This window comes from Oncorhynchus mykiss, chromosome 14 (assembly GCF_013265735.2).
Source record: "Oncorhynchus mykiss isolate Arlee chromosome 14, USDA_OmykA_1.1, whole genome shotgun sequence".
NCBI classification, from domain to species: Eukaryota; Metazoa; Chordata; class Actinopteri; order Salmoniformes; family Salmonidae; genus Oncorhynchus; species Oncorhynchus mykiss.
Window position 1 is genome coordinate 18,174,250 of NC_048578.1, and position 26,079 is coordinate 18,200,328.

General features: G+C 38.9%; 1 protein-coding gene across 1 annotated transcript in view; it reads left to right on the forward strand.

Annotated features, from left to right (window-relative positions):
• Nucleotides 1–22,238, forward strand: part of LOC110488935 (relaxin family peptide receptor 1) — a 91,853-nt gene extending 69,615 nt beyond the window's left edge. The window contains exons 5-18 of the mRNA XM_021561419.2: nt 1,185–1,256; nt 2,430–2,501; nt 2,709–2,780; nt 2,985–3,056; nt 3,260–3,328; nt 3,417–3,488; nt 3,764–3,835; nt 4,411–4,482; nt 4,615–4,686; nt 5,329–5,400; nt 8,510–8,739; nt 10,689–11,099; nt 19,906–20,124; nt 21,519–22,238. Coding sequence (XP_021417094.1) covers nt 1,185–1,256; nt 2,430–2,501; nt 2,709–2,780; nt 2,985–3,056; nt 3,260–3,328; nt 3,417–3,488; nt 3,764–3,835; nt 4,411–4,482; nt 4,615–4,686; nt 5,329–5,400; nt 8,510–8,739; nt 10,689–11,099; nt 19,906–20,124; nt 21,519–21,844 — 1,903 coding nt within the window. The 3' untranslated portion in view covers nt 21,845–22,238. The remainder of the gene's footprint in view (nt 1–1,184; nt 1,257–2,429; nt 2,502–2,708; nt 2,781–2,984; nt 3,057–3,259; nt 3,329–3,416; nt 3,489–3,763; nt 3,836–4,410; nt 4,483–4,614; nt 4,687–5,328; nt 5,401–8,509; nt 8,740–10,688; nt 11,100–19,905; nt 20,125–21,518) is intronic.
• Nucleotides 22,239–26,079: the final 3,841 nt, after the last annotated feature.

Below are 26,079 nucleotides of genomic sequence, written 5' to 3' on the forward strand. Positions count from 1 at the left end.
GCTGAATGAAGGCCACTGTAATCTCTTTACTGAAGCTGAATGAAGGCCACTGGAATCTCTTTACTGAAGCCTAATAAAGCCTATTGGAATATCTTTACTGAAGCCTACTAAAGCATACTGAAGCCTACCAAAACCTACTGGAATCTCTTTATTTAAGCCTACTGAAGCATAGTAAAGCCTACTGGAATATCTTTACTGAAACCTACTGAAGCCTATTGGAATCTCTTTACTGAAGCCTACTAAAGCCTACTGGAATCTCTTTGTTGAAGCCTACTAAAGCCTACTGGAATCTCTTTACTGAAGCCTACTAAAACCTACTGGAATGTGAGACAAACTGAAGGTAAGGATATGATTATTACAAAATGTATTTCTAACAAGATGATGTATAATATACATCATCATTTCAATTCATGCATTATGCAAAAGAATGACAACAATAACTATACATTATCACAAGGAGCTCGCCCTTTCTCAGTCTCACAATAGTATGTCTCCCTATCATATTGGCCCTACATTGTTTAGATAATGGCCCATTTGGGCCCCATGTTTCTCATCCTTCCATATTGGGGACATCCAGTTCCACTTGACTATTCATCAACAAAACAATGTGTTGTTTGTTTGCTTGATGGGTAAACCTCGAAGGCCCAATTTGCATGCAGAATAATTCAATTATGTCAATTGCTTATCATCGCCGCCTATTCCTTCTCCAATTGGCTCAGCTTTCATCAAGGTCCTGTAGACTACTGCAGCATCCTTCACATTGTTCATTTTCAATTAAAATGCTTTCTTCACTAATTCAAAGTGTATCTCCGTAAACTCGGGTAAACGTGGCCATAGTGCTAATCGAGGTGGAATGAGCTTAGATAACGATTCAACTACAAATGTCAACATTATGCATTATCTCTGTCACTCCATAAAGAAAGATGTTCCTCTTCTGTTTGGAATAATGATGTGTTTTATCACCAGTCCCATTTGAAACATAATTGGAAGATTGTTTGCATTTGGGACAACGTGTGATCACATAGAAACCTTAAACAGACACTGGACCCAGAACATAGTAATAAAAATGGATCAAAGGTTTTGGCCTTTTTTATTTGACACAGTATTGTTTGGTGGCACAATGTTATGTTTATGACATGTTTTATTTTACCTAGTCGACCTTATGAACTATTCACATCTCACAGGTCACTGCAAAGGAACCGACTCCGGATATTGAATGGTGACATATTCTATAAGTACCAGAGTCTTCAGAAATTGTAAGTTGTCATTACATTTATTTAAAAAAAAAATGTATTCAGGCAAGAGAAGTCACTTGGTTGAGTTGTAGACTGCTAGTGAAGCATTCAGTTGTTCAGAAATAATTGTGTTAGCACTTGAAAAACACACACTGATAGACCAACCTGTCAAGTCTACTGTGACAGACATAGACATAATTCTAAGCATTGTTTGTCCCCTTTTGATGCTTTTGAGGGCTAAAACAAGCTTACAAAGGATGTTTTTATCAATACTCACCTTTGGATGATGGTTGTGAGGAAAGTGGACTTTCACGATTGTTCACCACATCATTCAGTCTATCTTGTGGTGCCTGAAACATATTGGCATCATGGAAGTAGTAGAGCGAGGAGGAGACTGAACACATGCCTCATAGACTGCCAAGAACTATCTATCGAATAAAGTCAGCTTTGTAGTATTGTTTGGGTAATCTTTCATTCAAGTGTTGCTTGCAATTTTCTTTTTCTTATAAAAAAAATGTTATCAAACCAAATGTTATGAAAGTATGTGCCAATTGGTATTTTTATTTAGTTTTTCTAATCTACAGCGAGCCATTTTTATTTCGTTTTCATGTATAAAATAGCAGGACAGTTGATGCTATGGTTCAACTGTAAGTTCTATTGAAAAGCACTTCAATGGAGGAAATCTTCTGTCAGCTGCTTTCACAACCATGCCAAAATCCTCATCTCGCTTGACAGCTTGCCAAAAAGATTCCTCAGCACTGTAAACATTGCCTGTCTGTTCTATTTAGCAGTATTGCAAGCTAAATTGGAAAGGCTAAATACGACACCTGACAGAAAACACAATTTTGGGTGGGTTGATCAACCTGTGATCTAAACTTCGCCTGAAGTGCAGTTCATGTTAGAAATGTGAGGCTTCTGTACTTGTTGTAACTTGTTGTAACTTGTTGTAACTTGTTGTAACATGTTGTAACCTGCTGTAACTTGTTGTAACATGTTGTAACTTGTTGTAACATGCTGTAACTTGTTGTAACTTGTTGTAACATGTTATAACTTGTGGTAACATGCTGTAACTTGTTGTAACATTGTTGTTACTTGTTGTAACTCTTTGTAACGTGTTAGCCACTGTGGCAGTTGTTCTCCTCAACACACAAATTCTATGAATGTTTGTAACATACTTCTAACATACTACTTCAGATATCTACAACATAACAGAATCCGAGCTGTGAGCCCCAAAGCATTCAGAGGACTGTACAATCTAACAAGACTGTGAGTTCATTATATTCATCCATCCGTGCAATTGACAGTGTTATGTTGAACTTTGTTCTTGATCAAACAACTAAGTCCTTCATAATGAATGTTGTTGATTTATGTTTCTCTCATCAAAGTTTCTTATGTTTGAAATAAAGGGTAAATAATTCCTATGAATTGTTTCAGAGAACTGTGCGTATTTAAAATCAGTATTCTCTGCCTCAGATATTTAAGCTACAACAAGATATCCATCCTGATGCCTGGGGTGTTCCAAGATCTACACAAACTGGAGTGGTTGTAGGTTTTTCCTTACTGGCACATTCTGTATATCCTGTGTGCCAATATAGACATACTGCTAACATAAATGGAACAAATACATCACATTTTTAGACAGCCTTCAGCAAACAAGCTTGTATCGCTGCAGTTTCATCTGAACCAATGCTCAGCCAAATACTTCACTTAATAAAAGAGCTGAAAATAAACTTTACCCTCTGGTTGTAGGATCCTTGAAAACAACAGTATCCATCAGATATCCCCCACAACCTTTTCAGGCTTGCGCTCCTTGGTACTCCTGTGAGTTTCATTTCTACCTCTACCTTCTTGAGTTGGTCTTGTTTTGCTTTTACCCTATAAGAAGTTATTTCATATGCACTTAATTGAAGTGCCCCAGTATTTTTAAGGGCCTATTTGATATGCTTACGTATATTGGCGGAGTGTTGTTTTCTTTCATCGGCACAAAAATCAGACCGCTCTTGTGTTGTTGTATTGGTTCACAGGGTTTTGTTGAACAACGCTCTGACAATGCTGGATGACATCTGCCTGGAAATGCCAAGACTTAACTGGCTGTAAGTTTGGAAGTCGGCAAATCAAAGAGCTTTGTTATCGGCATGATATTCATTTTAAATATGTTTTTGTGCGCTTGTGTGTCTCCAGGGACATGGAGGGGAATCAAATCGAAAGTGTTGGAAACGTAACATTCTGGTCATGCAACATGATGACTGTGCTGTAAGAGTGTGACTTAATACATTTCAAACTTCAGAATAGATTCTGTTTTTTCCCCATATGTGTCCTTGGCTTTCTCAGTAGGCGATAACCCATTACAATTCCAAATATCAACAGCAATTTGTTTCCACAAGGGGTTCTAAATATTAGACCCAAAAGCAACACTCTTGTTTAATTGCTTTTAGAACCAACAGAGAAGATGAGGGGAATAAAGTAAGAAAATTGCTTTCTCTGTTTTATAATTCTTGTTTTGACCGTCTTTCTTCAACTCTTTCTAGCGTCCTACAGAGTAACAGAATCAGTCACATACATGAACAGGCTTTTTCATTTCTGCAAAAACTTGGGGAATTGTAAGTTATTACGTTTTGTTTGCCTCAGACATGAAATTGCATGACATCTTCCTTTATCATCCCCAGACACGCAGTGGTACTGCACATCTTCATCTATTCCACTGACTTTTTGAAGAATTTAGATACTACCATATTATTAGTTAAGACTGTACTATAAATATACAGTGCAGCACAGGGCTGAAATTTATTGCAACCCAAAATGTGCCCGAATAGGAAAACAACATGTTCCCAAGCCAAGAAGATGTTCATTATGATTTATATTTTATGCGTTCTGTTTAATCCTAGTATTTATACTAACCTGCTTTTCCACTGGTATCCGGATTTGCAGAACAGTGGGGAGTCTTGGAGTGTCTCCAATATACGCATACACATAACCATGTTAGTCATGGTGAACACAAATATGTGGTGCATCTAGCTTAACACAATGCTTATCAAGTAGACTAATGGATTCCAGGAATTGATCATTAACATGAATGGGAACACAGCATGCATGTGTGATTAGGTGATCATGTAAGCCATGTAAACCTTATATAAGTTTCATATGTTGTTTCCAATAAATAGCTTTGTCTCCACAGAGATCTGTCCAGCAACAGACTCCTGGCTATCCCTCCCAATCTCTTTGTTCATCTGGGAGATTTACTACAGCTGTGAGTCAGATCCACACTCGAATCTATATATGTTAAATGTTTTTCTTGCACTAACATTGAAAGACATACACATACAGCTATGGTGCTATAGTTATTGTTGGATATTGTGTCTAATGATTGATGCTCTTACAGAAACATCTCGTATAACCCTATCGCGGATCTGCAAATTGACCACTTTGATAACTTGCATAAATTGAAATCATTGTAAGTAGCCTGTATGTTTTTCACTGCTCACTTTGTGAATGAATGTCACACTTGAGAGGGGATCCATTAGTAGTAATATCAGGTGTAGAAAAAATATATAGTTCTTGTAAATATGCAAGAGGCCATTTAAATGAAATCTACACAATATATTTTTTTAAATAACGTTTTTCCAACCACAAGAACATGTGTACAGTTAGTTAATCTCCCCTCTACATCCCTTTTTGTGGCTCTTTCAGACTAACTAAAAATCCATCCATCTATTTAACTCATTTCAATTACATACACTATATAATCATATCCCCTGATGATGCACTTTTTCAATTTGCACCCTATCATACAAGAGAATTATGTGGCACTTAACATGTAATTTGTGTATTATGTGTTCAATGTATTATCGTATTGGAACAGAGTGCACTTACTGGCCCACACATCAGGAATTCCCTCATTCACACGTATCAAGAAAGAAAACAAATAGCATTGTAGGTAATATATCAAAGCTTATCATCAAAAGCACTTTGTGAAAGACCAACAATTTTGTGGAAAGAGCGTTGCAAAGAGGGCCTCTGAAATTCAAATATTTGGTTTTGTTTGCTTTTCTATGTAAGCTCCTAAGGGGAACAACATTTGTTTGTGTTTTTTTAGGAGCATAGAGGGAATTGAGATAGGGAACATACAGCGAAGGATGTTTGAACCACTCAAACACTTGACCCATATGTGAGTAATTCGTTCATTTTGTTTCATCGTAAAGATTTGGGATGTGTATTTGAAGATCAATCCCAAATTAAACTTTGGACACTTTTTTATGACTGATTAGTGATGAATGTTGTGGTAAGTTGTTTAAAAAGCATTACTTCTGGAATAAAATACAACATGTATACAAAACAAATCAAACGTTTGGACACCTACTCATTCAAGGGTTTTTCTTCATTTTTACTATTTTCTACATTGTAGAATAATAGTGAAGACATCAAAACTATGAAATAATATGGAAGCATGTAGTAACCAAAAAAAGTGTTAAACAAATCTACATCTATTTTAGATTTTAGATTCTTCAAAGTAGCCACCCTTAGCCTTGATGACAGCTTGCACACTCTTAGCATTCTCTCAACCAACTTCATGAGGTAGGCACCTGGAATGCATTTCAATTAACAGGTGTGCTTTGTTAAAAGTTCATTTAAAGGAATTTCTTTCCTTCTTAATGCGTTTGAGCCAATCAGTTGTGTTGTGACAAGGTAGGGGTGGTATACAGAAGATAGCTCTATTTGGTAAAAGTCCATATTATGGCAAGAACAGCTCAAATAAGCAAAGAGAAACGACAGTCCATCATTACTTTAAGACATGAAGGTCAGTCAATCTGGAAAATGTCAAGAACTTTAAATGTTTCTTCAAATGCAGTCGCAAAAACCATCAAGCGCTATGATGAAACTGGCTCTCGTGAGGACCGCCACGGGAAAGGAAGACCCAGAGTTACCTCTGCTGCAGAAGATAAGTTAATTAGAGTTACCAGTCTCAGATTACAACCCAAATAAATGCTTCACAGAGTCCAATTAAAAGACACATCTCAACATTAACTGTTCAGAGGAGACTGTGTGAATCAGGCCTTTATGGTTGAATTGCTGAAAATAAACCACGACTAAAGGACATCAATAAGAAGAAGACTTGACTGGGCCAAGAAACATGAGCAATGGACATTAGACTGGTGGAAATCTGTCCTTTGGTCTGATGAGTCCAAATTTGCATTTTTTTTGGTTCCAACCGGTGTTTCTTTGTGAGATGCAGAGTAGGTGAACGGATGATCTCCACATGTGTGGTTCCCACCGTGAAGAATGGAGGAGCAGGTGTGATGTTTTGGGAGTGCTTTGCTGGTGACACTGTCAGTGACTTATTTACAATTCAAGGCACACTTAACTAGCATGGCTACCACAGCATTCTGGAGCGATCTGGTTTGCACTTAGTGGGACTGTCATTTATTTTTCAACAGCACAATGACCCAACCCACCTCGTGGCTGTGTAAGGGCTATTTGACCAGGAAGGAGAGTGATAGTGTTGCATCAGATGACCTGGGCGCCATAATCACCTAACCTCAACCCAATTGAGATGGTCTGGGATGAGTTGGACATCAGAGTGAAGGAAAAACAGCAAACAAGTGCTCAGTATATGTGGGAACTCCTGCAAGACTGTTAGAAAAGCATTCCAGGTGAAGCTGGTTGGGAGAATGCCAAGAGTGTGCAAAGTTGTCATCAAGGCAAAGGGTGGCTACTTTGAAGAATCTCAAATATTACATATATTTGGATTTGTTTAACACATTTTTGGTTGTTACATGATTCCATATGTGTTATTTAATAGTTTGGATGTTTTCACTATTATTCTACAATGTAGAAATTAAAGAAAGAAAACCCCTTGAATGAGTAGGTGTATCCAAACTTTTGACTGGTACTGTACTTTCCCATATGTACTTTCTATTGCAAACATTTCTTAGTCAATCTGGCCCCTTATCTGAAGCTTGAATGTCCACTCCCAACTGTATGATCCCAACTGTGCATTACATCACATACAGTGCTTTCAGAAAGTATTCACACCCATTGACTTTCAGGATTGTGTTTATACAGCCTGAATTTTTTGTTTTTATTTTTTTTATGTAATGAAAGCTGAAATGTATTCAACCCCTTAGTTACTGTATGTCAAGCCTAAATAAGTTCAGAAGTAAGACTACAAATATTTCCAAAGCATGCATCCTGTTTGCATCAAGGCACTAAAGTAATACTGCAAATAATGTGGCAAACAGTGGATGCAGAGGGAAAAATTTACCAAGAACAATTTTTTAAAACATATCAAATAATAATGATGTATATTTTGTCTCTCTGTGTTTCATAATTTTCTTTCATTTCACAAGAGGCTGATTGTATCTCACCGGAGAAAGCATCCGAGTGAGTGAAACAGCACCCCTCCGTCTCTGTATGTGTAGGCCATCTATCTGATGCTGTCTGGTCAAAAACAGTATGACATTGTTGCCGCCCATAGCATTGAATGCAAGGGAAGCCAACGAGCATTTGGCCTCCCTTGATAAAAAAGTATAAAATAATAGCCAATCAGCTAAACTGAATGAGCTCAACTGTGGGGTGTGATTACTTTCTGAAGGCACTGTATATACTTGTGAGTAAGGTCATCCCAAAACACAAAATACAGGTCCATTCTGAGATTCACTGAAAACCAAATACTCCTGCCATATGCAGCACAACTTTGTGTCACATACCTTTTTGGCCAACTTCTGTGCAACCTTTGGATGGGCACTATCACTCTGTCAAATGAGAACTTACCTGCAATGCAGGAAATGTAAAACTTGTGGTGCATTTCGGGTTTAAAAAGGCTTCTGAAGTTTATAATTTCCACTTTGACATTTCAGTCTTGATTTTCCGTTATGGAAAATGTATCAACCCCTTCAAAAATGTCCAATAATCCACATAATAATTCACATTTCCTGTTGCTGCAGGATAATTTTTCTGCTGTAGCAAACTGTCTCAAATTAAGATTCTACATGTGTGGTTGTCAGTAATGTGGCAGAAATGCCACCTAGCATATTAAAGCTCAAAGTAGAGATAACTCCCATGTTGCTTATACCTGTCAATTTATTAAAGATCATGAACTGCCTAGAGGCTAGGGGTTGAGGCTAAATACTAGGGGCTAGAGAGTGGCCTAGAGGCTATAGGCTAGGGTAAGAGACTAGGGGCTAGAGGCTAGGGTGTAGAGCTCAGGGGCTAGGGATTGTTTTTGGACAGTCTCCCTCTTTCATCCTGTTCATTGATTTCTCTCCTGTTGTGTTTAGTTACTTTAAGAAGTTCCAGTACTGTGGGTACGCCCCTCATGTGCGCAGCTGCAAGCCCAACACGGACGGTATCTCCTCCTTCGAGGACCTCCTGGCCAACATTGTCCTGAGGGTCTTCGTCTGGGTGGTGTCGGCCACCACGTGCTTCGGCAACATCTTTGTCATCTGCATGCGCTCCTACATCCGATCGGAGAATAAGCTCCATGCCATGTGTATAATCTCCTTGTGTTGTAAGAAACAGCTTTCATATCTTTCAACTCAGGCCTCCATTCAATTGATTTCAGATAAAGGAAAACCTTACTACAGCTTCATTCAGAATGTTTACTCTGCATCGTAAGGGAAGGTGAGGTTTCAGCTTCATTCAGAATGTTTACTCTGTATCATAAGGGAAGGTGAGGTTTCAGCTTCATTCAGAATGTTTACTCTGTATCATAAGGGAAGGTGAGGTTTCAGCTTCATTCAGAATGTTTACTCTGTATCATAAGGGAAGGTGAGGTTTCAGCTTCATTCAGAATGTTTACTCTGTATCGTAAGGGAAGGTTTGAGCTTCATTCAGAATGTTTACTCTGTATCATAAGGGAAGGTGAGGTTTCAGCTTCATTCAGAATGTTTACTCTGTATCGTAAGGGAAGGTTTGAGCTTCATTCAGAATGTTTACTCTGTATCATAAGGGAAGGTGAGGTTTCAATTTAATTTAGAATGTTTACTCTGTATCCTAAGGGAAGGTGAGGTTTCGCTCCAATATCCAAGGACAATGTCCAAGAGAGGGATAACTTACGGGGTGTCGATTAAAATGTGAACATCACAGATACAGAGTGAACATTCTTAGTGAACCCTCAGTGCAGGTTTCCTTGATCCGCAAACGATTGAATTGGGGTCTTTAGCTTTAATATGCAGGTTTATTTATTTATTGAACTGTTGACAATCAGTGACCACCACTGAACCATTAGTACATAGTATGTTAATGTTGTACTACCCTAGGAGTCAGAGGGAGTCAACATTACATAGCTACATTTCATGTCTTTATGCCTTTGCTACAAGTCAGGCCCACATTTTTGCTCAATTAAACTAGATTTGTCACAGATACCGTGATGCAGGGAATGAGAGACATATTCATGTCTTAGTCCCTTGGAAGTCAGTGGGATAGCTAGATTACCTGACTTGCCCCTGTCTCTGTGCCCTGCACTGTAAGACACACCTTTCTGTTCAATTTAACTAGATAGACAGTATATGTTTAGGACTTATCCCTGTGAAGATCAGAATGGGTTTAGAAATCCGCCATGCTTCACACTGTAATGTGTCAGATGAAAAATGCTTTTTGACATGCACATTTGCTACCTTTTCATATCAAAGGATGTGCAATTACATGGTCTAGCGCTATGTTATACAATGAGTCACTAAATGTTGTAATAGACAGAGCCTAGTGTCATTTACTGAGGGGAAGTGTGAGCAGTAAATATGTTGTCTGTTTTGGCATCACCGTGGCCAAAGTCAAACACCAGCCAGATAAATTCATCTTGGACCAAAATGATTATTTTATTTTATTATATACTATATTATATATATTATGTATTATATATTATTATATAAAGTCTGAAATTTTAGTTTGATTTTGTTGCACAAATATTTCATCTCTATGTTAATGGATGGCTTACTGAAAAAGGGGACATCTCAGCAGAGTCAAATAGACTTCAAAGTTTGTGTACGATGAAGTTAATATATTACCAGAAAAGTTTGTCATTGCTGATTATAACATATCAGTTTGTACATGACACTGCTATTAATCCTGAACAGATTCACTCTGAAATCAATTTGTCCATGAAATTCATACCTCAGAAGTGTCTTGAAGTTGAGCTGTGCCTATATTCCACTTGTAGATGCTCTGAAGGCATACTACCGTGACTAAAAGCTGGGCCCATTAAATTACGGAAGTTTGCATTGATGTAACTCTACAGTAACTCTTTTCTGCACTTTATGACTCCCAAATGACAGTAAAATCGATTGACTATGGAGTGAGATGTCCCTTTAATCAAGGAGATAGATTGAATGGTAGTGCACAGGTAACTGAACTACGACGTTAGAGATCTGTTTCACTGTAAAAAGTCCAGCAGTATCAATCCATACACTGAGTTGAATTGGATCATAGTAATTACTGTTGCAACCCACTTCCACCACCCAGGTGCCGATGGCCTGATGGGTGTCTACCTTTTCATGATCGGCGCCTATGACCTCAAGTTCCGCGGTGAGTACAACCGCCATGCCCAGGCCTGGATGGACAGCGTCCAGTGTCAGGTGATCGGCTCCCTCGCCATGCTCTCTACTGAGGTCTCCGTCCTGCTGCTCACCTACCTCACCCTGGAGAAGTACATCTGTATCGTCTACCCCTTCCGGTATCTAACCCCGGGCCGCCGGCGCACCGTCTCCATTCTCCTCAGCATCTGGTTTATTGGCTTTGTCATCGCCTTCCTCCCCCTGGTCTTCAAAGGATTGTTCCGGAACTTCTATGGTACCAACGGCGTGTGTTTTCCGTTACACTCGGAGCAGCCCGAGACGACAGGGGCGCAAGTGTACTCCATCGTCATTTTCCTGGGTGGGTGTCTTATCTAACTTAATGTCACTGTCAAGGTCAAAATGTAAATGTCATTCTGAAATGAGTATTTTCTATTTCCAATTTCAGTTTGAAATTAGAATTGTTCCAATGTCACTCTGACATGAGCATTGTTCCAATGTCACTGACAGGAAGATGGCCTATTTCTATATATTTCCAAGTGCTGCTTATTAATTGTAGCTTCCATTTTAAAACCATGAGGCTCACTTATTAGCCCAGAGCTTAAAGAGGCATGCTAGTAGCCAGAGGGTTGCTACCTGGTTCAAATCCCAAGTCTGGTAAATTAACTGGCAACAAGAATATTGCTGTTGTAAGAATCCCAACTACCATGTTTACATCCATTGTTCCCTTGAGCGAATTGCTCTAGGGTTGCTACACTGTGGGTGGTACTGTTGCGCTTTCAGCCTCTCAATGAGGGGTACATACTCTCATGGGGTTGAGAACAGAATACATATTTCCATAATCACTGAAGGTTTCTATATATGTGCTTTTCTATAATGTATCTCGTTATCTGTTACAAAGGCAGTACCACATTGGGCCCATAAAACAAATTGATTTTGGCTCATGAAAGTTGTCACACAGGCCTTTGTCCCATGTGTGTCGAACTGTAATAATTGTTTTATTTATTTATTTTTTAAATGTAGGGGGTAGATCAGCTTTAATATGTCAGATAAATTGTAGCATCCACCAATGTAATTGTCTGCATCACTACCAATCCCCCATATATATGTTTTGCAAATATAAACATTCCTGAAACGGCTCTCGTCGAAAGGAGTGGACCAAAGCGCAGCGTGGAAATTATTAATTATTTTTCTTTTTTTTAAACCTCAAACAAAAATAACAAAAGTGAAAACAAAAGCTCACAGTTCTGTCAGGCACAGACAGAAAACAAGATCCCACAAAACCCAAAAGGAAAATGACAACTTATATATGATCCCCAATCAGAGTCAACGATAGACAGCTGCCTCTGATTGGGAACCACACTCGGCCAAAAACAAAGAAATAGAAAACATAGACTTTCCCACCCGAGTCACACCCTGACCTAACCAAGCATAGAGAATAATAAGGATCTCTAAGGTCAGGGGGTGACAATTCTGAGTCAAAAGTTTGGACACACCTACTCATTCAAGGGTTTTTCTTTATTTTTACTATTTTGAATTACTATCAGGGCAAAGGGTGGACACTTTGAAGAATATCAGATAAAAAAATATTTTGATTTGTTTAACACTTTTTTGGTTACTACGTGATTCCATATGTGTTATTTCGTCATTTTGATGTCTTTGCTAAAATTCTACAATGTAGAAAATAGTACAAATATAGAATAATTCATGAATGAGTAGGTGTGTCCAAACTTTTGACTTTTGACTGGTACTGGACACAAATATTAATTTCCACAAAGTTTGCTGTTTCAGTGTCTTTAGATATTTTTGTCAGATGTAACTATGTAATACTGAAGTATAATTAAAAGTTTTTCATAAGTGTCAAAGGCTTTTTATTGACAATTACATGAAGTTGATGCAAAGAGTCAATATTTGCAGGGTTGACCCTTCTTTTTCAAGACCTCCACAATCCGCCCTGGCATGCTGTCAATCAACATCCTGACTGATGGCAGCCCATTCTTGCATAATAAATGCTTGGAGTTTGTCAGAATTTGTGGGTTTTTGTTTGTCCGCCCGCCTCTTGAGGATTGACCACGAGTTCTCAATGGGATTAAGGTCTGGGGAGTTTCCTGACCATGGACACAAAATATTGATGTTTTGTTCCCCGAGCCACTTAGTTATCATGTTTGCCTTATGGCAAGGTGCTCCATCATGCTGGAAAAGGCATTGTTCATCACCAAACTGTTCCTGGATGATTGGGAGAAGTTGCTCTCGGAGGATGTGTTGGTACCATTCTTTATTCATGGCTGTGTTCTTAGGCACAATTGTGAGTGAGCCCACTCCCTTGGCTGAGAAGCAACCCCACACATGAAGGGTCTCAGGATGCTTTACTGTTGGCATGACACAAGACTGATGGTAGCGCTCACCTTGTCTTCTCCGGACAAGCTTTTTTCCGGATGCCCCAAACAATCGGAAAGGGGATTCATCAGAGAAAATGACTTTACCCCAGTCCTCAGCAGTCCAATCCCTGTACCTTTAGCAGAATATCAGACTGTCCCTGATTTTTTTCCAGAAGATAAGTGGCTTCTTTGCTGCCCTTCGTGACACCAGGCCATCCTCCAAAAGTATTCTCCTCACTGTGCGTGCAGATGCAATCTTACTGGCAGCAATATCCTTGCCTGTGAAGCCCTTTTGTGTAAAGCAATGATGACGACACGTGTTTCCTTGCAGGTAACCATGTTTGATAGAATAACAATGATTCCAAGCACCACCCTCCTTTTGAAGCTTCCAGTCTGTTATTCGAACTCAATCAGCATGACAGAGTGATTGATCTCCAGCCTTGTCCTCGTCAACACTCACACCTGTGTTAAAGAGAGAATCACTGACATGATGTCAGCTGGTACTTTTCTGGCAGGGCTGAAATGCAGTGGAAATGTTTTGGGGGCGATTCAGTTAATTTGCATGGCAAAGAGGGACTTTGCAATTAATTGCAGTTAATCTGATCACTCTTCATAGTATTCTGGAGTATATTCAAATTGCCATCATACAAACTGAGGCAGCAGACTTTGTGAAAATTATTATTTGTGTCATTCTCAAAACTTTTGGCCATGACTGTACATACACATATATACACATACGTACGTACGTACGTACGTACATACATACATACATACAGGTTTTTCAACCATTTCCACACATTTCTTGTTAGCAAACTATGGTTTTGGCAAGTCGTTTAGAACATCTACTTTGCGCATGACACAAATACATTTTCCAACAACTATTTAACGACAGATTATTTAACTTATAACTCACTGTATCACAATTCCAGTGGATCAGAAGTTTACATACACTAAGTTGACTGTGCCTTTAAACAGCTTTGAAAATTCCAGAAAATGATGTCATGACTTTAGAAGCTTCATTTGAGTCAATTGGAGGTGTACCTGTCGATGCATTTCAAGGCCAACCTTCAAACTCAGTGCCACTTTGCTTGACATAAAAAGAAAAAGGAATCAGCCAATACCTCAGAAAACAAATTGTAGACCTCCACAAGTCTGGTTCATCCTTGGGAGCAATTTCCAAATGCCTGAAGGTACCATGTTCATCTGTACAAACAATAGTATGCAAATATAAACACCATGGGACCACGCAGCCTTCATACCACTCAGGAAGGAGACGTGTTCTGTCTCCTAGAGATGAACGTACTTTGGTGCGAAAAGTGCAAATCAATCCCAGAACAACAGCAAAGGACCTTGTGAAGATGCTGAAGGAAACAGGTACAAAAGTATCTATATCCACAGTAAAACGAGTCCTATATCGACACAATCTAAAAGGCTCTCAGCAAGGAAGAAGCCACTGCTCCAAAACCGTCATAAAAAAAGCTAGACTACGGTTTACAACTGCATATGGGGACAAAGATCGTACTTTTTGGAAAGTACTCTCTTGTCTGATGAAACAAAAATAGAACTGTTTGGCCGTAATGACCATCGTTATGTTTGGAGGAAAAAGGGGGAGGCTTGCAAGCCGAAGAACACCATCCCAACCGTGAAGCACAGGGGTGGCAGCATCGTGTTGTGGGGGTGCTTTGCTGCAGGAGGGACTGGTGCACTACACAAAATAGATGGCATCATGAGGCTGGAAAATTATGTGGATATATTGAAGCAACATCTCAAGACATCAGTCAGGAAGTTAAAGCTTGGTCACAAATAGGTCTTCCAAATGGACAATGACCCCAAGCATACTTCCAAAGTTGTGGCAAAATAGCTTAAGGACAACAAAGTCAAGGTATTGGAGTGGCCATCACAAAACCCTGACCTCAATCCCATAGAAAATGTGTGGGCAGAACTGAAAAAGTGTGTGCGAGCAAGGAGGCCTACAAACCTGACTCAGTTACACCAGCTCTGCCAGGAGGAATGGGCCAAAATTCACCTAACTTATTGTGGGAAGCTTGTGGAAGGCTACCCCGAATGTTTCACCCAAGTTAAACAATTTAAAGGCAATGCTACCAAATACTAATTGAGTGTATGTAAACTTCTGACCCACTGGGAAAGTGATGGAAAAGAAATAAGCTGAAATAAATCATTCTCTCTACTATTATTCTGACATTTCACATTCTTAAAATAAAGTGGTGATCCTAACTGACCTAAAACAGTTTTTTTTACAAGGATTAAATGTCAGGAATTGTGAAAAACTGAGTTTAAATTGGCTAAGGCATATGTAAACTTCCAACTTCAACTGTATATATACACATCATTTTTTTTAAATATATTTTTCTTTATTACTTTCTAACCCTACCACCCCTCCCGTAAATGTAGTAAACTAGTAAACAAAAACGCTTAGGCTTCTTCTTCCAACTGATATACTATATACATTTTATGGGCACAGTCTATTTTACAGTTGTTCTATTTTGTTTATTTTTACTCCTGTCCTTCCTCTAACCTCAACCTCTCCCATCTATTTATTTCACAAAAGTTCTAAACCTATATCCGTTTTACGGACACAGTATGTTTTACATTAGTTATATTGTTGTTATTAGTTGTTATTTTTCCCATCCTTTATTCAACCCCTCCCATTTATCTATTGTGCTGTGATGTTTCACAAAAGTACTGAACCTTTCTATTCTCATAATTTCTACAGATTGTAAATTAAAAATAAACTTTTTTCCTGAAAGTATTTATTATATTATTGATCGATTGACTATGACTTTCAGATCACCCAGTAGTGCCCTCTGCAGAGTTACCTCCAGGAAAATGTTGCAATTCTTCAGCCATTCCTGGACCTGTGACCAAAAACAAGCTACATATGGACAGTACCAAAACAAATGATCTAATGATTCTGTCTCTTTGCAGCAAAATCTGCAGAGCTGGGAAGGGTGTATCGCCCGTATATATATAACATTTTATTGGTTGCAAGATTTTTGTATAATAATTAAAGTTTTGAATCTGGCGTCGTTTTGCGTATCAGTTCATAAACCATGTGCCATGGAATCCGTACCTCAAATCTCTTCCCAACTATTTTGCAATCTATATGGCACAGCTGTCCATTTTTGGTGATTAAATTAAACTGGTATACTTTTTTATTTATCATAATTTTCTTTAACCAATTATTATCTTTAATGCAGGGCTGACAGACCAGTTCCCTATTTTTCCCCTTCGACTTTCCTCTTCCATTTTTTGCTGTAATTAGTTGGTTGTAATTTCGGGTAGAGCAGACATTTCCATATATTTTTGTTAGCTGCATGTGTGACATAACTCCATGCATTTACAAAGATTATACATTTTTATTGAATCCAAAAATTATGTTTATGTAACTATTAGTATATTTGAGTTTAACCACAGTATTTGTTGTATTATTTGTGCTGTTTTTTTTCTTGTGGATGAAATTGAAATTGCAACCAACTTTCTATGGCGTGTTTTAAAAATTGCGATATTTGGGAGATTATTTGCTTTTGAAATAACTGAAAGTGCGAGGTTATTAATTTGCATGAGAACCAGTTCGGATTTAAGTATAACTTTTGTATGACTGAAGCCTTTAGTGAGACGTCTAATGCTTTAATATTTAATCATTTCTTACCCCACGAATTCATATTCATTACATAAATAGGCCCGTTTAATTTTGTCTGGCTTGCAGTTCCTAATAAAATGGAATATTGTTTGTCTCATATAATTTAAATAACTGTTCGCTATGTGTAGACAAGACCATAAGCAAATAGGTAAACTGGGATATGACTAAATAGTTAATCGGGGTGATTTTTTTCACAAATAGACAGGTATTTTCCTTTCCATGGTAGCAAGATCTTGTCTATTTTTGCTAACTTTCTATAAACATTTGTTGGAGTGAGATCATTTACTTCTGTCGGGATATGTATACCGAGTATGTCCACATCAACATCAGACCATTTTATTGGTGAACTACTGTCACGACTTCCTCCGAGGTCTGTCCCTCTCCTTGTTCGGGCGGCGTTCGGCGGTCGACGTCACCGGTCTTCTAGCCATCGCTGATCCATCTTTCATTTTCCATTGGTTTTGTATTTATTTTATACACACCTGGTTTTCATTATCCAATTACATGTTCAGGTATTTAACCCTCTGTTTCCCCCATGTTTGTTGTGCGTGATTATTTTTATGTTCAGTTCGGTTTATGATGGCTGGTTTTTCGACGGGTGCTGTGTTCACCCATGCGTAATATTTACCGTTGGTTATTGGTCAAGTGTATTGCTTTACCTTGTGCCGTTATTTTCTGAGTAAAGTACGTTGCTCACTCATTCTGCTCTCCTGCACCTGACTTCATGCACCAGCTACACTCGCTTTCTGACAACTACACGGTAATGTAAAAGTTGCTTCTTGACACAATGCCTGCTTAAGCCGGAAGCTAGCCACACCAATGTGTCAGAGGAAACACCTGGCGACTGTGTCAGCATGCATGCACCCGGCTCGCCACAGGAGTCGCTAGAGCGCGATAGGACAAGGACATCCCTGCTGGCCAAACCCTCCCCTAACCCAGACGACACGGTGCCAATTGTGCGCCACCCCATGGGTCTCCCAGTCATGGCCGGCTGCAACAGAGCCTGGACTCAAACCAGGATCTCTTGTGGCACAGCTAGTTAGATCACTGTGCCACTTGGGAGCTCTCTACACCTTTGTTTTTAAGCCCTGTATTTCTAACCCGTTGATAGTATTGTTGGATCTTGATTTTAATAGCTAACATTTCGATGGCCATAATAAATAGATATGCCGATATTGGACAACCTTGTTTTACTCTTGACAATTTAAAACTTTCTAAGAAGTAGTCAATATTTACTATTTTATACCTAGGGTTACTCTACATGACTTTCACCCATTTTAAAATAAATTCTGAATTGTTTTTATTTAACCTTTATTAAATAAATAAAAGTTCCAGGCATTTATATATAAACTCCAGTTGTACTTTATCAAAAGCCTTTTCAAAGTCAGCTATGAATAGCAGGCCTGGTTTCCCAGATTTTTCATACTATTCTATTGTCCAGTATTTGTCTTATATTATCTCCAATGCATTGTCCATGTAAAAAACCTGTCTGATTAGAATGACTAATATCTGACAATACTTTAATTCTTGTGCTATATATTCTTGCATCACAACAGTGTAAGGGGCCTCCAATATTTTTAAATGTACAGCATGTTTATATTTACTACTTGTATCCTATTCCGTAATAATGAAATCAGACCTTCTTGTTGAGTGTCCGATAATCTACCATTCACATAGGAGTGGTTAAAACATGCTAATAACAGTTCTCTGAGTATATAAAAAAGAACATTTGGTATACCTTAACTGGTATGCCATCCAGCCCTGGAGTTTTCCTGGACTTTTTGCCTTCACATGAGTCTTTCTGTACAGCTGTTAATTTTAAAAATCCATACAGTTTGCTTCGGTTAGAGGAGATGGAGGAGACTGAAATGAAAACATATGCTAAAGGACTTTGTTTCCTCTTTCAAAATATAATTTGGTGACTCCATTTGTAACAAGTTTCAGAATTATTTTTGTTAGCATTTCTATGTTGAATTTTTTTTTTTTAAGTTGCTGCCTTTTTCCCCATATTCCATCCAGTGTGCTTGATTTTTATAATACATTACACTTCACCTTGAATAAGTTCCTCCATTTATTTTAGTTTTTCCTCTGACTTATTCTGAGCCTTTATGGTAGTTTGTATTGCCATTGACTGTCTGTTCTGTTAGACCTTCTACATCATTTGTTAAAATTGACTCTTTTTTTTAACCTAAATTGCTTTTGTTTTAGAGCTGAGTACTGAATTGCGTGGCCTCTAAAGGCACATTTAAAAGTGTCCCATACAATAATGGGATCTTCTGTACCTATGTTATGTCAGAAATTCAGTTAAAATTCCTCTGTCATAGTTAAATACAAGTTATCATCCAATAGGCTTTGATTAAATTTCCAATATCCTCACCCCTGTGAAAATTCACTAAGAGTAATGTATATGCCAATTATCTGATGTTCCAACCGCATTCTGTCCGCTATCAACACTTTTAAAATGTTTGGTGCCAACAAGAATGACAAATGAAAAGTAGTCAGGACCACTAGCTTGATTGAGCTTTGGCCTTGTATATCTCACTAGGTCAGGATATAGGTCCATATATCCACTACGTCCAATATATACATGACATTTGGGATTTCCATGAAGGTGATAGTTTGTAGTGTGATTTCCTTAGAGGTATTATAATCTCCCAACATAATAATAGTATTGTATTGCTTGTAGGGTTGATCATTTATTATATATATTTTCAAAGACACGTGGATCATTATTTGTTTCCGTAAAGATTAATGAGCCATATCTGTTTATGGTCCAATAACATATTTAAAATCGTCCATCTACCTTGCAGATCTGTTTGGACAATGTCTACATTCAGATCAAAATTAATATCATCAACCCTTTTAGTTTTTCTTTGCCCATGGGAGAAGTATTTCAACCCCACCCAGTCCTTTTTTCACACAACTTCCTCTAAAATTGTTGAATGAGTTTCCTGTAAACAATATATAGTATATTCCTTCTCTTTAAGCCAGGTAAACATTGTTTGTATTTTTTAATTATCTGCTAACTGTAATAATTGTTTGAATTGTTCTGAAAGTTTTTAAGTATTTTAAGAATTTTACTTTGTATGAGTACAAGGAGCTCACAATGAATGTTATTTCCTCTACAGGCCTGAACCTGGTAGCATTCCTTATAATCGTATTGTCTTATGGGAGTATGTTCTACAACATCCAGAGGACAGGGACACAGACGACTAAATATAGTAACCATATCAAGAACGAGGTGACCATAGCCAAGAGGTTCTTTTCCATCGTCATCACAGACTCCCTTTGCTGGATACCCATCTTTGTCCTCAAGATTCTATCGCTGTTGCAGGTGGAGATTCCAGGTAGGAGTTTCAGTACTGTCATAATCTGTGACTACTTTTATCATTTCAAACATTTTATTTGGAAACCCTAACATTGTATCAAACAGACAAGGTACATTTGTAGGCTATAAAACATACAATATGTAGGCTAATGTGCAGTGCAATCTTACATCAAAGATAAGTATTTCAATTGGTCTCTTTTACAGATATTATACTTGCATGAAAGAGAGCAACTTTCCATTTGGGACCATCTGTGACCTGCTAGCACCTACCCCTGTCAGAGGGGAAAAAGGCAACCTCAGAGTTACACACACGGCTACTTTATTGACACACAAAGGAATGAAATGGACATGTAGAAAGGTAGTGGAATGGTAGTGGTTCTGTAATAGGAGAAACAGAGGCAATGAATATATACATACCGAATGAACACACCAGGGCAAGAATGCACAGATACAGAATCTTAAAGTATAAAGCAGTAATAAATTATAAAGGACTGTATAGAAATATAAGCTGATATAGTGCCAAACAACTAGCAGTAATATACACAACTTTAAACACGCACGCAATCCCACATGCCCTGAGGTATGCCTCATGTCCAGAGATATGAATGAGTCCAGTTGTTGTGCAGGACAGAGATGAACTTGCTGCCTTCTCTGTGAAGGCTTGAAAGAGACTGAAAAGTGTGTGACCTGGAGAGTCAGAAAGAGGAGCAGATGTGTGGACCCTAGCAACTGCCCTGTCAACCAATCAGTGGGCAAGGCCCTAGGTGTGAAAGGACAGTTTATGACATTATAAACCATAGCCTGGCCTGCTAGGTTCCAGTGGGGAGGGGTGCCTACTGCAAAGGTTAGAAAGTTAGTGTTTGTGTCTCTGAGAGGACTCTGAGATGGTTTTCTGTGAGTCTCCAGCAGGGAGTTTGTAACATTACATCATTCAGATTAGTTCCATAATTAATCCTATTTTCTGGTTGTAAATTGAATAGCACACTTCCAGACTGATGGGTACTCTAAATGTAAATGTGTGGTTGTACTAAAAGCATGTTTACAAATGGGACCAGCATCACAGAACATCCTCGAACCATCATTCTCTTCTCTTTAACCCCACCAACCCACCACACCTCACCCTACTTCCCATGCATGAACTTTATACACAGGAATGGAACTTAAGGATTTAGGGCACAAGCCAGCCTGGCTTGTAAAACATAATTTCAACTAGCCTGGGTAACTTTCAGGTAAAAAATGTGTGTCTTGTGAAATTTGGCCAGACTGGCTAGTTTAGTTTGGCACATTTTCTACCATCCGTGACTGAATGTAGGCTCTGTGTATGTTTACCGAGGAGAATGTGATTGCAGAATATCCATTTCTGTTGCTCATGTATTATTAAATGGATAATAATGTAATCTTCTTCCCAAATAGGAACCATCAGCTCCTGGGTGGTGATCTTCATCCTGCCCATCAACAGTGCCCTCAACCCCATCCTGTACACCTTGACCACACGGCCATTCAAAGAGACCATCCTCCAGGTGTGGGCCAACTACAGGCAGAGGAGACCACTAATGAGCAACCACCCAGCCCACCACCCCTCATTGACGTTGCAGGAGATGTGGCCACTCCAAGAGAACAGCCAGACTCTGACTTCGCCCGGCGACAACCTGACGCATCCCTTGGAAATGTCCTGCACAATATTGTGCACATCAGGCACGTCTCAGCCACTGCCTGTGGAAAGTACAAACCCCAAATAATGCCCTACAGGTTCAACAATTTGCCCAGCAGAGAGGGAGGAGCGGCTTGACTCCCACACAGGTCTTTTTTTTATGCCGATGTTTCATGTGCAATGGTATGTTTACAGCATGTTGATTGTTGTAGAGTTTATCAAATTTTTCCTCTGTGATTTATACAGACATCAAAGGAGCTCATTGGTACACTTTGGACTATGTGCCGTTCTATTCTGTTGAGGATTAGACCTTGACTTTGTTCATGCTTTCAGTTCCATGTGATTATTGACACACTTCTGTGATTTATGGTTGTAAGAAAAAACATCAATCATTCCCATAAGCATCGATTTCTGTAAAGTCCATCACTCTTCATGTACAGACTAGACTGTACAGAGTATTGTATATAATAAATCAATCACTGCCATTCTCTGTTCTGGAATGCGATGTTTTGTCATGTACAGCACCAGTCAAAAGTTTGGACACACCTACTCATTCCAGGGGTTTTCTTTATTTCTACTATGTTCTACATTGTAGAATAATAGTGACGACATCAAAACTATGAAATAACACAAATGGAATCATGTGTTAAACAAATCAAAATATATTTGAAATTCTTCAAAGTAACCACCCTTTGCCTTGATGAAAGCTTTTCACACTCTTGGCATTCTCTGAACCATCTTCATGAGGTAGTCACCTGGAAAACATTTCAATTAACAGGTGTTCCTTGTTAATTTGTGGAATTTCTTTCTTAATGCGTTTGAGCCAATCAGTTGTGTTGTGACAAGGCAGGGGTGGTAAACAGAAGATGGTCTTTTAACAGATAGGGCTAAGTCCATATTAGGGCAAGAACAGCTCAAATAAGCAAAGAGAAATGACAGTCCATCATTACTTTAAGACATGAAGGTCAGTCAATCTGGAAAACTTTGAAAGTTCAAGTGCTGTCACAAAAACCATAAAGCGCTATGACGAAACTGGTTCTCATGAGGACTTCCACAGGAAATTAAGACCCAGAGTTACTACTGCTGCAGAGGATAAGTTCTTTAGAGTTACCAGCCTCAGAAACTGCATCCCAAATATATTCTTCACGTAGTTCAAGTAACAGACATCTCAACATCAACTATTCAGAGGATACTGCATGAATCAGGCCTTCATGATCAAATTGCTGCGAAGAAACCCCTACTAAAGGACACCAATAAGAAGACACTTGCTTGGGCCAAGAAACATGAGCAATGGACATTAGACTGGTGGAAATCTGTCCTTTGGTCGGATGAGTCCAAATTTGAGATTTTTGGTTCCAAACGCTGTCTTTTTGAGACGCAGCATAGGTGAACGGATAATCTCTGCATGTGTAGTTCCCACCTTGAAGCATGAAGGAGGTGTGATGGTGTGGGGGTGCTTTGCTGGTGACACTGTCAGTGATTTATTTAGAATTCAAGGAATACTTAAACAGCATCGCATGCCATCCCATCTGGTTTGTGCTTAGTGAGACTATCATTTGTTTTTCAACAGGACAATGACCTAACACCTCCAGGCTGTATAAGGGCTATTTGACCAAGAAGGAGAGTGACGGAGTGCGGCATCAGATGACCTGGCCTCCACAACCCCCGATCTCAACCAAATGGAGACCGTTTGAGATGAGTCGGACCGCAGAGCAAAGGAAAAGCAGCCAACAAGTGCTCAGCATATGTGGGAACTCCTTCAAGACTGTTGGAAAATCATTCCAGGTGAAGCTGGTTGAGAGAATGCCTAGAGTATGCAAAGCTGTCATCAAGGCAAAGGGTGGCTACTATAATATAAAATATATTTTGATTTGTTTAACACTTTTTTCGTTACTACATGGTTCAATATGTGTTATTTCATAGTTCCGATATCTTCACTATTATTCTACAAAGTAAAAAAAAAAACGAAAAACCCTTGAATGAGTAGGTGTGTCCAAACCTTTGACTGGTACTGTATGTGCATGCAAAGATCAAGCAACAAGCTGCACAAGAACTCACTACTGTAATGGTCGATGAAACAAAGTGGCTCAGTGACTCGTGTTTGCTTCTTCACAAAGAGGGCAACTGATGCTACTGAGTCAGACATATATTTGTCAGGGGAGAAGCACCAGGTGGTATCTGATTTTAAGTGAGTAGGTGTGTCCAAACCTTTGACTGGTACTGTATGTTTGAATTGTTTTCATTTTGTCTTTGAAATAATTATGACATCATCTCTGAGAGGAGCAGTGAACTGCTGACAGATTCATGTTGTTTATTTAATGTACAGGCAGGCTATGCAGACAGCAGAGGTGACTTGTTCATGGCATTTGCTATTGCAACACAAAGATACAGTATGTCATGTTCCAAGAGCAGTCAATCTTGGGTTTGCGTCCATCTTTGATGGCCAGCTATCATCCAGAAGGCGAGGACAGTACAGGTGCATCAAAGCTGGGACCGAGAGACTGAAAAACAGCTTCTCTCTCAAGGCAATCAGACTGCTAAATAGCCATCATTAGCTTGCTACCACCCAGTTACTCAACTCTGCACCTTAGAGGCTGCTGCTCTATGTACGTAGACATGGAATCACTGGTCACTTTAACAATGGAACACTAGTCACTTTAATAATGTTTACATACCGTTTTACTCATTTCATATGTATATAATGTATTCTATTGTATTCTAGTCGATGCTACTCCGACATTGCTCGTCCTAATATTTGTGTATTTCTTAAATCCATTCTTTTACTTTTAGATTTGTGTGTATTGTTGTGAATTATTAGACACTACTGCACTGTTGGAGTTAGGAACAACAGATGCAATGGCATCTGCTAAATATGTGTATATGACAAATAAAATTTGATTTGATGACGCAGGAGGCATTTTCTTAAAGGCATGATAGAATGTTTGTTCAAAGGTCTCAATTTACAGTTGCTGATAACAGTGGTAATGTGCCATTCCGTTGGAAGGAAGTAATCATAACATTATTTGCACTCAGTCACTCCCACACATTACAATATGTGTGTTATCATTTGTTATTTTATTTGTTGTAATCGTATTTAATAAAATCAAGAGCCAAAAAGTTTTGATTGGTCTTAAAATATTTTATATTCAATGATTTTGTGGATATTATTTTGTGGACATATTGTTTGATTCTTGCTATTTTTCATGAACTGAATGACATGGTGACCAAAATATATACAAAGGCTTATCTGCTGAATTGAAACTTGCTTTCATATGATAAACCCATATGTGCTCAGACTTCAATAATGGAAGGACAAGGAGAACTGCAAAAGTGATGTAATCTATAGTTTGGAAGTGAGCGCTGGCTTTGTAGCCTACATTATGTCACTACTACTGAATGTGTTTTTAGTGGAGAGTTATGTGTCTTGTGCATTTGACCCTGGTGGTGGTTTCAAGACACTGTTGTTTACAAAATATGTTTTTAAGATTTGCACAGCATCAACCTTGGAAATAAAAACATATATGCATGATTTGTTTGCTTTCTAGATATAACTTGATAATTTTAATATTTTACAGATGTATTGTTATTTTATCCTATTTGGCTTCTAGAAGAGTGAAAACAAAGAAACTTGCATTACATTTGCCGATGACACAACAGTGGTAGGCCTGATCACCGACAACAACGAGACAGCCTATAGTGAGGAAGTCAGAGACCTGTCTGTGTGGTGCCAGGACAACAACCTCTCCCTCAAAGTGATCAAGACAAAGGAGATGATTAAGGACTACAGGAAAAAGAGGACAGAGCATGCCCCCATTCTCATAAACAGTGCTGCAATGGAGCAGGTTGAGAGCTTCAAGCTTCAAGATCACCAACAAAATAACATGGTCCAAGCACACTATGACAGTCGTGATGCAGGCACGACAAAATCTATTCCCCCTCAGGAGACTGAAAAGATTTGGCAAGGGTTCTCAGATCCACAAAAGGTTCTACAGCTGCACCATCGAGAGCATGGTTGCATCGCTGCCTGGTATGGCAACTGTTTGGGCTCCGAACACAAGGCACTACAGAGGGTAGTGCGAACGGCCCAGTACATCACTGGGGCCAAGATTCCTGCAATCCAGGACCTCTATACCAGGCGGTGTCAGAGGAAGGCCTTAAAAATTGTCAAAGACTCCAGCCATCCTAGTCATAGACTGTTTGTTCTCTCTGCTACTACATGGAAAGCGGTACCGGAGCGCCAAGTCTAGGTCCAAGAGGCTTCTATAAACAGCTTCTTCCCCCAAGCCATAAGACTCCTGAACATCTAGACAAATGGCCACTCAG